This window comes from Sipha flava, unplaced genomic scaffold (assembly GCF_003268045.1).
Source record: "Sipha flava isolate LNK unplaced genomic scaffold, YSA_version1 50_pilon_pilon, whole genome shotgun sequence".
NCBI classification, from domain to species: Eukaryota; Metazoa; Arthropoda; class Insecta; order Hemiptera; family Aphididae; genus Sipha; species Sipha flava.
Genome location: NW_020273428.1, coordinates 333,387 through 349,224, shown reverse-complemented (window position 1 = coordinate 349,224; position 15,838 = coordinate 333,387). Strand labels below are relative to the sequence as shown.

Genomic DNA, 15,838 nt, shown 5'->3' with positions numbered 1-15,838 from the left:
AATATTTTATAAAATTACACTTTATAGAATTACAAAGGTAAGATGTTCGAGGTATGTTAAATCGCGCACGACTGGGAGCTAACCAAACGGTATGACAGTCGGTGCAATGCCAAAATACTCCGACTACTGCCCCATGAACTGCGACATATTTACTGATCAGTGCAATACCGGAATACTCTCACTATTGACCAATATAAATACTGCCCGATAGGTTTGGTGGGAAAGGCTTGACCTGAAGTGCGCAAGTCTGCCCGGGAGGGTCTTGCTACAAGTCAGGTAAACGACTGATACTTGATCGACGATCGTGCGGCCTTTTATATGCCGTATATCGGCGATTATTTCAGAAACATGAAACCGAAAAAGTGCAATCGCCGATAAATGCAGTAGTCATAATTTATACAATAATATAATAATAATATAACGATAGGGCCCAGGTAATTATAATAATCATGAAAAATAACAAAATCATGGTAGACGGGAGGGCGATCTTTGCGACTGTGGGTGTGTAAACAATTACATTGTAATTATTTAGCATATGTAATCAAGTAATTTCCATTCGTTTCAGACAATGGACTATCACTCATGTGCATGCCGTCCGCGGCCTTACAGGCACTCGTCCCTAGTGTTGACAACACAATGATGGTTGATTGCTCTGTCGATGGTGTAGTTAGTAACGAAATATCAAAGATAAATGTTTTCAACAGACCGTCGATGGCGTTTATCGTCGAAGCACACAATTTGGCCGATCTGAAATGGGCCATGAAACAAGCTGTACGGAAAGCTGCCTGTCGTAGTTATGCTCTACAAGTAAGAAGATTGTATAAATTATATATGTATAAAGGTAGTAATATTGCGAAGTGGAATAAACACGATAACACCAACAACAACGGGGATAACTTCCTATGCAATGTATTGTCATTATTGCAGGCTCTCAATTGGTTACTACACGAAGTGTCACAAGCATCGTGTTTGCACGATCTGCTGTGGTGGTTCGTGATTGCCTTGTCGGCCGAGGTCCGCACAGTTGACGGTTCCAACGACTCCACCGATCCCAGGTGCCGACATCCATTAAGTGACTTATACCTGGCTGGTGACTCCGTCAATCCTTTGCCTCAAGTGTTTTATCAGTTCTTGCAAACCGTCTCCGACCTAATGCTTTACTTACCCCCTGGGTCTGCCCTCCAGATGATGGCCGTTCGCTGTTGGGACATTAATTTCACACCGGTCGATCACATGTTTTTGCACAGGTATATCAAATGCGCTTATACCACTTATAAATGTGTTTCTAAATTAAATTGTCGTTGATTTAATATTTAAAGGAGCAAAGTATTCAGCAACATAAGCAAGATTTTGTCGCACAGCGAGGAATATCAAGATGTGTGTGAAGATGCGCAACAAGGAGTTACAGAGGTATATATTTACGAACATTTATGAACGTGTGCATTCAGAAAAATAACGTTTCAAAATTATATATTTACAGTTCGAGAATTACGTCGTATCTTCGCTTAAAGACATTACCGGTAGCATCGAAATCACGGCGTCTAGTCGACCGGCAATGGTGTCGAATTTAACAGATCAAACGACCGAAACGTTTTGGGAATCGAGTGAAGATGACAAAAACAAATTTAAAACCATAACAATACAATGCACTCGTTCGTATGAAACACCAAAGGCTCTTTACGTTCATTTTGACAACTGTCGTGATTTAAACGTTAGTGTTGTTTATGACGAATTCGTGTTTACTTTTGCATTTATGTATACTTTTATGTATCAAATAACTATAATTCATTTGATTTTGTGTAGAATAAAGTGTCTATGGTCGTGTTTTCCTCTGGTCGGACGACCGAACAACTGAACAAAATACAAACGATCGACGTCGAAAACCGTTTCAGCGGTTGGCTCGGAGTTTTTATTAATGGTAATTAACTCACATTAGTCATTATATATATTATACTTATTTATTATTTTTTAATTTTATTACGTTTCATACACTCGTCCGGTTTTTTGTTTACAGACGATACTCACAAAGTACTTTGTGTCGAAATACGAAGCTCAGACACGTCTGTGCGCGTGAGACAAATCAAACTCCTCGGCATTGTGTCCGGAGAGTCTCTAGCGCACGGTCGCCAGTATAGTTATTCTACCATTCAGCACCGACAATGCGAAAACGAAACTCTGAAAGTTTTCCGATCGATTACTTTTCAGGTGAGACGAACAACAATAATTTCATTATTAATGTTATACGATGTATATACCATCGACTTTTTCATTTTAAATCCGTTGTCGTTTTTCAAGGTTTTCGGAAAGTTGATACAAGGTAAACTGACTTCGATGGACTCCAGTGTCGAAGAAAGTAAAGATCTAAAAGAGCACATGGTCGGAATTTTGTTCAGTCAGAACAAATTGACGCATTTGCAAAAACAAGTGATTTGGCGACAGTTATCTAAAATGTAACATAATAATAATAAATTTGTCGGTTTCAGGTGTGCACTCATATTGTAGACGCCATACGGAAGGAAGCGATCATAATGCGCGAAGAATGGGAGAAGTCTGTGGGCAAAAACGATAACACGTCCAATAACGGTACGGTCACGCCGACCGATTCGTATTGTTTCGAAATGCTTTCGATGGTATCGGCTCTCAGCGGGAGCGACGTCGGCAGGTCTTATTTAGCCGACCAACACGATCTGCTGTCGAACCTGTTGAGTTTATTGCATACCGGCAGCGCCCGAGTTCAAAGACAAGTTATACTAAACGATTATTCTCCTTGGCGGACGACCATTATTGAACGCACATTACTTTTTTAGGTCACGCTTTTGCTCAAACGTGTGCTGCCCGAAGTGTCTCCCAGCGCGTTGGCTTCGTTGACCGGCGCTCGACTTCCGCCCACCGGGTTTTCCATAGCCAGCCCACAGTCCGAAGGCCACAAGGTTGGACTTCTGGACAATTTCCTAAGCATTATCGCAAAATCGTTAATACTGCAAGTCAAAGTGAAGGGTACAAATGGCAGTAAGGTCGTCAATTCGTTAAAATTGCAAGACGTAGAATATACCGGCGATCATTCGTGGTGGTATTTAAAAGGAACATCTTCCAGAAAATTGGCCGATGACATCATACAGATATTGTGGGACATGTCGAATGTGAGTAGAACGCGACATGAAAAAGCACGGATGACGATTAGATTCGTAATTTTACCGCTTATTTTAATTATTTTGATACAGGGCAAGTTAGGAGGAAACAAAAACTGGATTGACACGACCAGAGCAGCGATCGCGGAAAACATATTGAACTTGACCAGACTGAGCAAAGAACAGAGAACGATGGACTCGTGCATCAACAATCCGGTCTTATGGCTAGCGCTGGCATCACACTGCGTATTGCATCCGGAACACGCGGAAAGATTGTCGTCCGGTCAATGGTTGAAACCAGAGAATTCGAAGCCCGCGCCGCCCAGAGTGAGTATGATCTGCGTGTGTCAAAATATTTTTTTTCAAAAAAAACGTTAGCATACTAAATTGTATTGTTTATAATTATGTAGCCCTTATGTACGAATCACGACGATGGTGAGACCGCTGCTGCTATCCAGTGTCTCACGTGTGGAAATCTTTGTGTCGACTGCGACAGGATTCTGCATTTGCATCGGAAGACCAAACACCACCAGAGACAAGTAAATACTGTCGTTGTAATGGTATAGCTATGGGACAGTAAATAATAGTAATGGATACTCCCCCTCTCCTTTTGAACTGTACTTGAATGTAGTTTCCAGCCCTTATTTTCACAGCCAGGTGAGGTTTGAAGTCGAGTACCGATTCAACTTGAGTGTTATAGGCGCGTAAGAGATAATAAATCGGTGAAATGTATTCAATGGCTAACTTCGTGTTGTTATTTCTTAAATATTTTTCGACAAGTATTAACAGTAATCAGTTATTACCACGTTTTCAATGGATTATTCGAACAAAAACTGCTATTACAATAGCGCTTTTTCCAAAATAACAAATTATCCGTGTGAACAATACAATCAGCTGGGTCAGATGAAAATCTTTGATGCTCCGACAGCCCAAACCCCTAACCGACTGGTCAGTGTTAGTACGCCGTGTACGATATACCGATATAACCGATCCGAAGAAATGTGTTATTCGCTCTGTTATTATTTATACCGTCGCTGTTAGGTGTGCAAAGAAGAAGAAGAAGCCATCAAAGTGGATTTGCACGAAGGTTGCGGACGAACCAAGTTGTTTTGGTTACTCGCACTCGCCGACAAAGCCACGTTGCAGGCACTGGTCGAATTCCGTGACACCGCGTCGAGCTCGACCGATCTGTCTGTGCCAGTGGCCCGGACCAACGTTCAGCTCGCCAGGGTTGGAGTGTGCCGATATTGCGGTACGGTGAGCAACGATGGATTGCTTGCGATCGGAAACGTCTGCGCCAACGACGAATGTCAGGTACCAGCGAGATCAACATAAGAACTTACGATACACTTAGAAACGTCAAGGAATACGTTTAAATATCGGGCTCGCGGCTAGAGTAGATCTATAAGAGATAAGTTTAAAAAACGCTGTACGAAACATAAGTTGTTAGGTGAGGGCGGGTGAACGAAAAATTCACGACAACCGACAAGTTTGTCGTCGTGTTGTCGTGTATATACTACAATAATTTGTTTGTGCTAAATACTGATTGCGAAGATGAGCGATTTTTACTTCTTAAATATTAATTTTTAAAATTTAAAAAGCTCTTATTTTATTTTCTGATGGAGTACAAAAACATTTTAATTTTATTTTATAACATACTTGTTTTACATATCTAAAAAATGTTAATTCTAATTGACGTGGTTGAATAATATTTAATAGTATGTCTTGCTTTTTCACAACTGGTTTAGATGGGTCCAATATCATTAAAAAGGAAATAGGCATTTGTGATTTTATTTCGCTCATTAAATTGTATTATTAACTAACTTGGAAATAGACGTTAGTTATAATATTCTAATGACTGTTTAATCGATACAGTTGCACGCGCAAAACGGCTGTCAAAAAGTATTAAAATGTGGTCATCTATGCGGTGGAATTAAAAACGAAACGAAATGTCTGCCTTGTCTACACGGGTGTGCCAACAACGAGAATTCGTCTTTAAAACAAGATGCCGATGATATGTGCATGATTTGTTTCACGGATGCTCTGTCCGCAGCTCCATCCATTCAGGTAATCAATCGTAAATACCTTAATTTCGCAATGCACCGGTGTTTTAATTATATTTAAATTGAATTGAATGGAGAAAAACATTTAGCAACTGTTAATTTTAAATTTACTGTAATATATTTATATAATTGTAGCATACAGCTAGTATTAGAAATATAATTTTTTACTTCGAAATTTTTATTTTTATATTTTTTTAAATTCCATGAACTTATTATCGAATGCGATATTTTACAAAAATATTTTTCTGGTCTTAAAAATCAAAATTAACTTAATTGGGATAAACGACAAAATAATACGTTAATTTCAAGTTAATTTGTAAGGAAATTAGTTAAGATATAATGTTAAGTTAATTTATTAGTAATGAAATAAGTTAAGTTAAGGAGTTAATTTAACTTAACTTTTAACATATTAACACCCAGGTTTGAAAACAAGATATACCTACAAAGTACTACAAGCTGGTATCTTAACTACTTACAAACTTGAGTCGGTAGTTACGATAGATTATTACGGACTTTCTCTATCTATCTTTCTCTATCATATATTCTGTATGAATTTTGCCATCAATATCAATTTTAAAATAATAATAAAATGGACACAACTGTGTACAATATTTATATTATTGAAAATATTTTACTTACTACGTGCATGGCTCACCTCTATACAACTACTCGACATATCAATATTCATTAAAAATTAAAATTTTAAAATATTGTATTATTATTGTAAATAGTTTTAAATCATTAATTTACCTATGACATTATATTATTTAGTCATTAGCCGATAACGGTTAGATAATGTTGGTTTTATTGGCTAGTGTTAAGATTATCCATTTGTTTTTGGTGGCTCAAGTCCGAAATTTTGACATTAGCCAAAAGCATTGTCTAAACTTAATATTAGCCGTCCTTCGGACACTAACCGTGACATATATATATATATATATATTATATCGACGTACACCTAGTAAAATCAGTGGTTTTTTTTTCACAGCTCATTTGTGGACACGTGTACCATTATCAATGTTGCAAAAGAGTATTAATCAACAAATGGCCAGGACCGCGTATCACTTTCGGATTTCAACAATGTCCTATTTGCAAGGTAAACGTCGCATTTACAAATTATGTATACGTTAGTGTTTTTCAGGAATATTTTCACTACATAAAAATTAATTTAATACAACATTACATTTCAATTCATATCTATAATAGGTTATTTATGTGCTACTGTATGTTAAAAATGTAAATTTATACATACATATTTTTATACCGAGTGTATGCATATTCGAATAAGGAATTACGCTATTGCATACACTTATGAATTAGAAATGTGTATTGTTTTTTTGAACCAAATTATGGTAATCCAAGACAAACTAATATTCTTAAATTCAACCGTTAATTCTTATTTTCCGATAACCGAAACCGAAATCAAAACCTTTCCGAGGAACTAATCGAGAGCTACAACCAGAATTGGAATATAAATTATGAAAATAATATGCACAGACATTTCCTGGCGCACATACGAGTATAACTTCTGTCGACATGAAAATTGACATTCCCTACATATTATCTTGTAAATTGAATAAAGACTAGCTGAATTGTTCGGTTTTCTGACGACTTCGCAGATTCCCATTGAACACGCGTGTCTGGCTGACGTTTTGGACCCGATCAGAGAATTGATGGTCGACGTGAAGCGAAAGGCCCTGATGCGTTTAGAGTACGAGGGTGACTGCACCATGAAGAACGATCATGCAGCCGCGTATGCTATGGAGAAGTACGCGTACTACGTGTGTTTCAAGTGCAAAAAAGTAAGTCGGCACTGACGGTAATTTATTTGGGAATTTTTTATAACTATTCGATTATGTTTAAATAGCTTGCTTCACCTAATAATCACTATTATCTATAGAACAAAATAATAATAAACCGAACGAGCGTATTATAATTTCTTTCGTGTCATCTATCTACATTAAAAAATACAATTTATGTATTATAAAAGACCAACTTAACTAACTTAGGTTAGGTTAGGTTATTAGGCTAACCTAAGTATATTACACATTTAATTACGTAATGTATATACTATATACATACCAATTGAGAGGTTCAATGAAATAACTAGGTAGCTCCATATTTTTCGTTCAAAATTAAGGTTTTTATATATTCTGATAGAAAAAATCGGCTGTAATTTTTGCGCAATAACCAGATATATCTGATAATTATTTCGATCGATATAATGCAAATGGAGCTGTCTGGTTGCTTGTGTTCCGAGCAGAAATATATAACAAGAAATACAATTTGTTGCTGATTGTGGGTAAAAATCAGACAGCTCCAATAAAAAATACTGAATAATACAAAATAAAAAATCCCTGATTTTTCCACAGTACTCTTTCAATTGTTAAAATTACAAAAAAATAAACAGATAATTCGCTAGAATAGTTTCTCACAAACAATAAAGTTATTGCTGATTTTACATTTTAAATATAATGATATGGCATTATTCACATATATCCGTTTCGGAAATAATATATGCGATTACTAATGAAAATATTCGATAAAATTTGGCCCGATGAATAGTTCTACTTCAAACCTGCGTTGGACCGGAGAGAGAAAAAGAGAAATTCAAACTGTAGATTTTTAGAATTTATGAGAATAAAATACATATTATGTGATCGTCCAAATCTGACTTTGAACGTGTCATCGAGAATTATATTGTTATATTATATTTACCGATAGTAGTGAAAACAGTGGCGTATCCAGAAATTGATCAGGGGGAGTTTATTATGTGAATGTAAAATAATTATTTCATCTGTTGACAAATCTGTTTTCATCTATTTTTCGTAGAAATCCACCCGAAACAATTCCTTCTTATTACTACTACCTTCGCAGGATAATTTTTTTCCGTCGATTGAATTTTTTTTATTCTATAACAATAAATTTGAGTACCTAATGTGTATTCAAAATTCATTAAAAATTATGGACTAAAAATGTAACCCTACCGTTTATTAATGATTTACTTACCTCGTGTGATACTTTTGTAGAAGAAAAATTCTTATTTTAACCATTACTGATTCAGTACTGTTTAAAAAAAAAAAAAAAAAAAATGTAATGTGTAATATGCTACTGGCAGTAAATAGTATTTCAGGTGAACAATGTGAACGATTTATTGAACGAAGAATTGTTAGAAAAAAGTAGATTTCACATACCTATTCGTTGAAGAATAGTAGCGAAATACTTTTAAGCTTATTTATCATGTTTGAGGACAATATTTTCTAGAAAAATAAATTGTAGGTGGAAAAATCATAAATTTACACTTATAGATGTTTTATCGTATTATCAATCAATTTTTTTTTATTACTCTTATTTTACAGACAGTAAAAAATGTACTTCAAACGATAAAAAAAAAAAAAAATTGAAAAACTGATAATTTTTCGTTTATCATTAGCTACACGACCGGCGCTCTGGTCATCGGTAGATTAATATTAATTCATTATTATTATATTATTATTAAATAATAATTAATATTAATAATAATTCTGCGCACGCGTGCCTATTTACTATAGAGTAAAGAACTCGCTAATGGCTGAGCTCACCAGCAATTTTTCCAGGACGTTACCTCGACGATATTAGTTAGGTACTCGACAATATGAAGACATATAACCCCAAACCCCATCGGAGCTAGTTTAAAACGAATTCGGAACAACTGCAACAGCAGCAGCGTTCAATCGGTTTTTAAAACATACAATATTAATTTATGTACATATATCCTAACTGTCTACTGATGTGTTTTTACCACGCGCTGTTGTAAAATCGAACCTGCAGATCGGTTTTTGAACGTCAATATTTCTCTCCGCAGGCCTATTACGGAGGCGAGGCTCGATGCGAGCTGGACGTGGGCGGCACCGATTACGACCCGACCGAACTGGTGTGCGGCGGGTGCAGCGACGTGGCCCGCGCCCAGATGTGCCCTAAACACGGCACCGATCTGCTGGAGTACAAGTGCCGATACTGCTGTTCCGTGGCCGTTTTCTTTTGTTTCGGCACGACGCACTTCTGTAACGCTTGCCATGACGACTTTCAGCGTGTCACCAACTTATTGCCCAGCGAACTTCCGCCATGCCCTGCAGGTAACGTATATACGTACACTTATATATTGCTTTCGCGAATATGACGTTATTAAACCACGTCCATACGAACTAAAATGTGACAAAAAACAAAAAGACCAAACTTAAATTCAACTAAAACCTATACGTAACGATGTGTAATAAGTTATATTTTGACCGGAAAATCATGTAGACAACTATGCTAAAAAAATGTGGAACTAAAAAAAAATAGTTGATTATCGAGTAAAAACGTTGAGTTAAGTATAATAATACCACTACCCCTTCACCCAACGAGTATACTTTAAAAACAAAAAACTATTAATTTTAGATCCGTGGCATCGGCCATAAGCAACTGTCAATGGTAAGAAATAGTCATGACGAAAAACTTAAATGTAATGAAAATAATGAAAAAATGTGAGAAAAAGGTCCTAATATCAGAATAAATCGAAATTATTTTGTAAAAAATTATAAATTATACCTATAAAATCTATAAATATTATTTCCACCTATAGAAATGTGACGTACATGCTTTTTTTTAAAACATTTTTAGATTAATTTTCTAAAAAATATTGTAACTATTATTATTGTAATTTGTTCTTACACGCATCATATACATATAACTTTAAAAGTATAAACATATGATTTCATGATTAATCTATAATTGTTTACTTTTATTAAAACAACTATTAATTACCGTTCAAATGCTACAGTATTTGTCATCAATTAAACATAAGTGCTCTAATACTTAATTTTCTAAGTGACGATAAAGAAAAATGTTTTTGGTATTTGACAATTTGTTTGCACTCTGTGATATTGTTATAAATATGAGTTCTATACAGGAGTGTTACGGACCTTACTATACTATATTAGAGGAGTGAGATATGAGTGGTATGTTGGGACAAACGGTTATTGTTGATTCTAAAAAAATCAAGTTGCTTATTCGATATTTGAGTATGTGACCTTCTAGAAAAACGCTCTTCAATTCTACAGAATAAATTCTTTTTTAAAGAATTAAAAAACTTATCACTACGATTATAATTACATAGGACTGCTGTGGTAACTGATATTGTATACAGTGAGTCGACGACAATAATCCTTATCGAAATGATTTGCCTAAAAGTAGATAATTTAAAACGTATATTACTGTAATACAACTTAGTATTAGTAGGAAAATGTTATAAATTCATGAGCTGATAAAAAATTCGAGTTTTTCACATTTCTGAGTTTTTGTAATCATAGTTTTTCTTTTTTGTGTTGTAATATTTTAGCGGAACCATAACTCAATTATTTAAAAATGCATTTGTGACAAGTGCTTTGTATACCGAGGCTTTTGAAAATTGTGCATATGTGATATGATATTTAGTCATTAATAATATAAACAGCTGCAGTTATAAATTTATAACAATATACTCGTATGACTTGGGAAAGTGACATCTAAAAGATAAAACGTGAAACCGTAATACCCTATTCGGGATTTCTGATATAAATTCTATCGGTAGTTATCATCCTCAATGTACTGCCCGAATTCCATCTACGTTCATTGAACACTCTGTATATGAGTATATTTTGAGTATTTATGTAAATATACTTACGGAAGGTATGAGTGCACAGCTATATGTTTGGAATGTTTGAAAAATTTGTCGTCCCGTCATATTATTTTTTTCTCCACACCTCTTTCTAACCTTCTGGCGTGAATTAATTTATTCTACCTTTTTATTTTCCTCCACTTGATTTTGCTTTGTTAAATGTACACTGAATTTTTTTTTTCTTTTCACAGGACCGAGAGCGACGGCTTTGAACGTAGACGAATGTCCGCTGCACGTTAAACATCCTGCAACCGGCGAGGAATTTGCTTTGGGGTGCGGTGTGTGCCGGAACGCACACACGTTCTGAGGAAGACCGTTCGTCAAACACCATAACAACAATATTATTATCAAACATCATGTAAAATACGATGTTGTACAGAAAACATCAGTTTACTAAAAGGCTCTGCACGGTTCTTTCCGTGTTTGTGAAATTTTCGTCCACTAGAAAAAAAAATATAAAATAAAAGTCTCAAAAGTCCCTAGTGGCCAAAATCTTTCACTACCATCTTCTATTTTACAGAGCGAGGGTAACGGATCGATGAGGATAAGTGTGTTTATATTTTTTTTAGTAATGCTTAATAATTTCAATCTCTTATCAAACGCAAATTAAATTCTCAGATATCTTAAACAAATGTCTGGAAAATAAAAATAAAATAAAATCTTATATCTATACTCGTATATATATAAATTATATAAAAAAAATAATGTTTGTTTACAAAATATTTAGTCTTTGCTCGTAATAATTTTTTTGTTTTATAAAAATATTTCCATCGTGGCAATATAGCAATACGAGTGACATTACCACGATCGAATATAGTCGAGTATGACTGATTGAAATTACAAACGCCACACTTGAAAAATATCCATATCTGGAAATTCTACCCTAATCGATCCGTCCAATTCGCTAGCTATCTCTTTAACCAATTGTTTCCACATTGTAAATGTTGAGGACTTTGTAAAGCTCTTCAATCGTGCATTATATAACAATGTATTGTATGTCATAAGTTATATATTTTTTTTTTTTTTGTCAATGTGCAATCCAAAAACTTGTCGATCCTAGGCGAGATGAATAGGTAGTTTAATCAATTCATCATATCGCACATCCATATCAAAACAGTAACAACTCAAAAAGTTGGTTTTTTTAGTTAAACGTATATTCGAATTCTACAAACGAAATTACATAAATCAACAAAACAAGTTTATCTTTATCTTTAATATTCTCCGTCAGATTGCAATGTAAGTACATTTTATTGAATGAACGATACCAAAGTACCACCAACAAAACCGACATTCCTGAAAAAAGCTATTTTTGAGTTGTTACTATTTTGATATAGGTGTGCAATATAAGTCAAAGATTTTTTTATTAAAAAATTACGTACTAAGAACTTTTACTGTTAGACTTACTAAAAAATTGTGATTTCTCAAAATTTTGTTATGTCAAACGTCAGGTAAACCGATAACGTATTTTTACTCTAAAATGTTCGAACAAGAATCTCATACTATTATAAAAATTCGAAGTCAAATTTTAAAAAATATAAATAGGTTTTTTTTTTAATATTTTACCAAACGTTTCAATGGCTTTTCCTTCTAGAGCTATATGTGAACTATAAATTATATTGTTGTGTAGAGATTTCTGTGTCGCATAAAATTGCATAGCTCGTTTCACAAGTGGATCAATCGAAAACTGTTTTTGTTTACCGATCTGATTGAAAAAGCTCATTCGCTTTTTATCAATACTCCTTATTGCGCTCAAATTGATGTTCACCTACGCGGCCGGAACGTTCGAATCTCAAGTTTTTCTAGTCATTTTTTTTTCTCGTTTGTTACGTTTTGTTTGTGTTTAGATATTGATAAAATTATTATTAATAGTTATGCTAAATTAATTGAGAATCGTTTTCGATTCTGTTGTAGATATTAATCTAATTATAATGATTTCGATTGGACTTAAAATGTGCCAATGTTTCGAGCAATATAATATTATATAAATTTGTAACGGTATAATAATAATTGCCATTGATTATCACAGTATACATGTTGAATTATACACATCATAATAACGATCTCTTCTCAGATCTGCTGTATTATTATCGTGTACAATGCACGCGGCTAGTCGATTCTAATAGATTTAATCGTACTTCGTGAGCATAACATATTAATGCATACGTATACAATTATTATTATTATATTACAATACGAGTTTTTAAATCGATAGTGAATGAAAAGTGCGATTTTTAAGTTGTTTAAATACCGAGGACTAATCGTTCAATAGTGCCTACCATACGATATACGAAGTACAGACCGTGAAACGAAGATGGATGAAATATGAATTAATTAGCACATTAAGTTGTTTTCGAGTTTTCATCCTCGTGTAATATCGATAAATTTTTAATCTAATTAATCAATGGAACTGTTACAAATAGAAGTGATGATTATTCATGTTATAACTGTTGATATGTAAATGGAAAACATGTGTCATTATCTACTTTCTGATCTCCACCATTCTTACTTCGTTAGACCTTTTGATATGTTGTATGCTGTCCTTTTTTTCCCCTTTGTTCTCCTTCAATTTCATTTCTGATCAGGCCCATTGTTGAATTAGATTGCGGACCAATTAAGTTAAAAGGCCTCCGATTTTTTCGGTCTTGAAATATGTTTGACTCTTAATATTAACTCTTTTGATTTTTCGATTATAGTAATTTTGTTCACATTAAATCCATAAGTCCATTTCGTACTCAATCCGGAAATGATCGTACCATATATTCGTATATGTATGCTATACGAAATTCCGTACGTCAACGACAATTTCAAATTTTACAATCAAACAGTAAACTTGAACGTTCGTACACCGATCACATCACAATGCTCTTTATGCACCTATGTATAATATTACGTTCAACCAAACTTGCGTGCATCGCTGTAAACGTGGTATAAAATATGTTTCAATGTGTTCGTTTTCTTTCTCGTCTACCTTAAGGTTTTAAAAAATAATATTTATTCCACACCCACGCTGCATACAGTAGATGAAAAAATAATTAATAATATTGTTTAATATAATAAAGTTTTACTCGAACTTCGCTTAATCGTATATGTAGAAAATACGTCGTACACATAGATCTGAATGCACTTAGGTGTTTTGTTATACCCGTACGAGTCGTACATGCCGAACGGATACGTGAAAGAAGGGAAGGGGATCGTCAAATCATATTTTACCCGTTTTCAACCTTCTTCTAATATCTCCTCTCCGTGTTTTGTACTCTCTGTGGCGAACGAAGGTTTTGAACAGGATTGTTCATAAGCTGTATAATAATACAACGTTTAATAATAACTAAAATCTCTATAAAAATATTTTATTATGCCATTTACTTTTCGCGTGACATTGTTTCGAAAATACGTTATTTAGGACAACAAATGTAAAGCGATCGCTTAATATATATATATATTAGAATAATTAAAACAATTATTATTATTATTATTATTATTATTAATATTATTAAGTTTAGTGTATTACTTGTTTTTGTGTTTTTACGTTGTCTTTTCCCTTCGGAAAGGATTGTCAACTATAATAATTATGTTTACTATTTATCAATACTTAAATGTGCAATATATAATATTATTATTATGTGTTCGATGTTTTCAATAAAATGCAACTAAATATTTTTTCTTTTTTATCGTTTTGTATTATTATTAAAACTATTATGGACTAGGTATACGATCAAATTCTGCTGTATTATACGGTATTCGGTTTTGCAAAGTATTCTAGTACCTCTCCAAATTGCATGATAAAATACTTACTGTTTTTAATAAAATTATCGTGAGAATACAACGGTTTTGACTATTGTGGTCATCCTATGGGTATTAAACAGTTTTCGATGATAAAATAAATGGTCCAAGATAATAGTAATTGTCGTTTGAAATGAAAAATAAGCTAAAAAAATAATTTGAGAAAATTAAATGAATGAAATTGTCATTAAATTAATGTTTGGTTTAGTTAACTGATGATGGAAAACTTAAACAAAATGAAAACGTCAATTAATATAATAATAATAAACTCATCATCAATAAAAAAATTAAATTAACTTGCGTCGAACTTTGAATTCATTTCATATTCAATTTCACAATATAAGTAGCGGCAATATTTTCATAAGAAAAAAAAGTTAACGATAATAATGAATGTTACTAATTTGTTTCATAAAAAATGTTAAAACTATTTCATTTTTGCTGTATATTTGTTAAAATTGCCTATACAAAACTCCTTAACATGCAGTTATCTTGTGACGAATTACTTGATTTACCCGAGCAATCAACGTTGAAGTATGATAAGGTACACACAAAACACGTCACATTAATTTTTATACGATTGTCAGTGTTAACATTTCATAAATATTCTATTACACGTTTTCTTCTTTTGCATATATTTTTATTTTTTTACATATATTTTTATTTTGTGAATGATTATAATTTTTTTTCCAAATCAGAGATGAGTAATAATTACCGGTATCGTGGATGGGAACAGATGGAGCCGTTACAAATAAGGCCTTTGCGCGTCCGCGCAAACCAGACAGCGCATGCCCGTCGTTTTAAATAACAATATTCATGGGGAATGCAATTTTTTTTAAAAAAATAATTCAGGAGTCAAAAATTATAAGCTTAAATAAATTAATAGAATAGTATAATATTTTTTTTGTCCTTTTCTCTTGTGCGTTAATTCAACTTAACATATAAGACTTTAATTATATTACCTGCTGTATTATTGTTTAGCTTATAAGATTCTCCATGTAATAGTTTTTTTCCTCTCTTTTTCTGTCCTTTTTTCTTATTCTGAATTGTAATTTTCTATTTAAACTGCCATTATATCACCTGTTGTATATTGTTTAGACTTAGAGATTTGGACTTATAGTCCTGTGTTACGAATACAATTAAAATAAATTATTATCACTCTGAATGAATGCATTATGGATGAAAACCGTTCA

The 15,838-nt window shown here is 33.5% G+C and overlaps 1 protein-coding gene across 1 annotated transcript in view; it reads left to right on the top strand.

Annotated features, from left to right (window-relative positions):
• LOC112690567 (E3 ubiquitin-protein ligase highwire) overlaps window positions 1-14,285 on the top strand; it is a 285,898-nt gene extending 271,613 nt beyond the window's left edge. Inside the window, 17 exon segments of the mRNA XM_025564601.1 lie at window positions 566-807; window positions 928-1,247; window positions 1,320-1,410; window positions 1,481-1,711; window positions 1,804-1,918; window positions 2,015-2,205; window positions 2,296-2,424; window positions 2,484-2,744; window positions 2,808-3,140; window positions 3,222-3,455; window positions 3,539-3,667; window positions 4,170-4,442; window positions 5,004-5,195; window positions 6,180-6,287; window positions 6,811-6,993; window positions 9,036-9,306; window positions 11,060-14,285. Of these exon segments, the coding sequence (XP_025420386.1) occupies window positions 566-807; window positions 928-1,247; window positions 1,320-1,410; window positions 1,481-1,711; window positions 1,804-1,918; window positions 2,015-2,205; window positions 2,296-2,424; window positions 2,484-2,744; window positions 2,808-3,140; window positions 3,222-3,455; window positions 3,539-3,667; window positions 4,170-4,442; window positions 5,004-5,195; window positions 6,180-6,287; window positions 6,811-6,993; window positions 9,036-9,306; window positions 11,060-11,175 (3,419 nt within the window). The 3' untranslated portion in view covers window positions 11,176-14,285.
• Window positions 14,286-15,838: the final 1,553 nt, after the last annotated feature.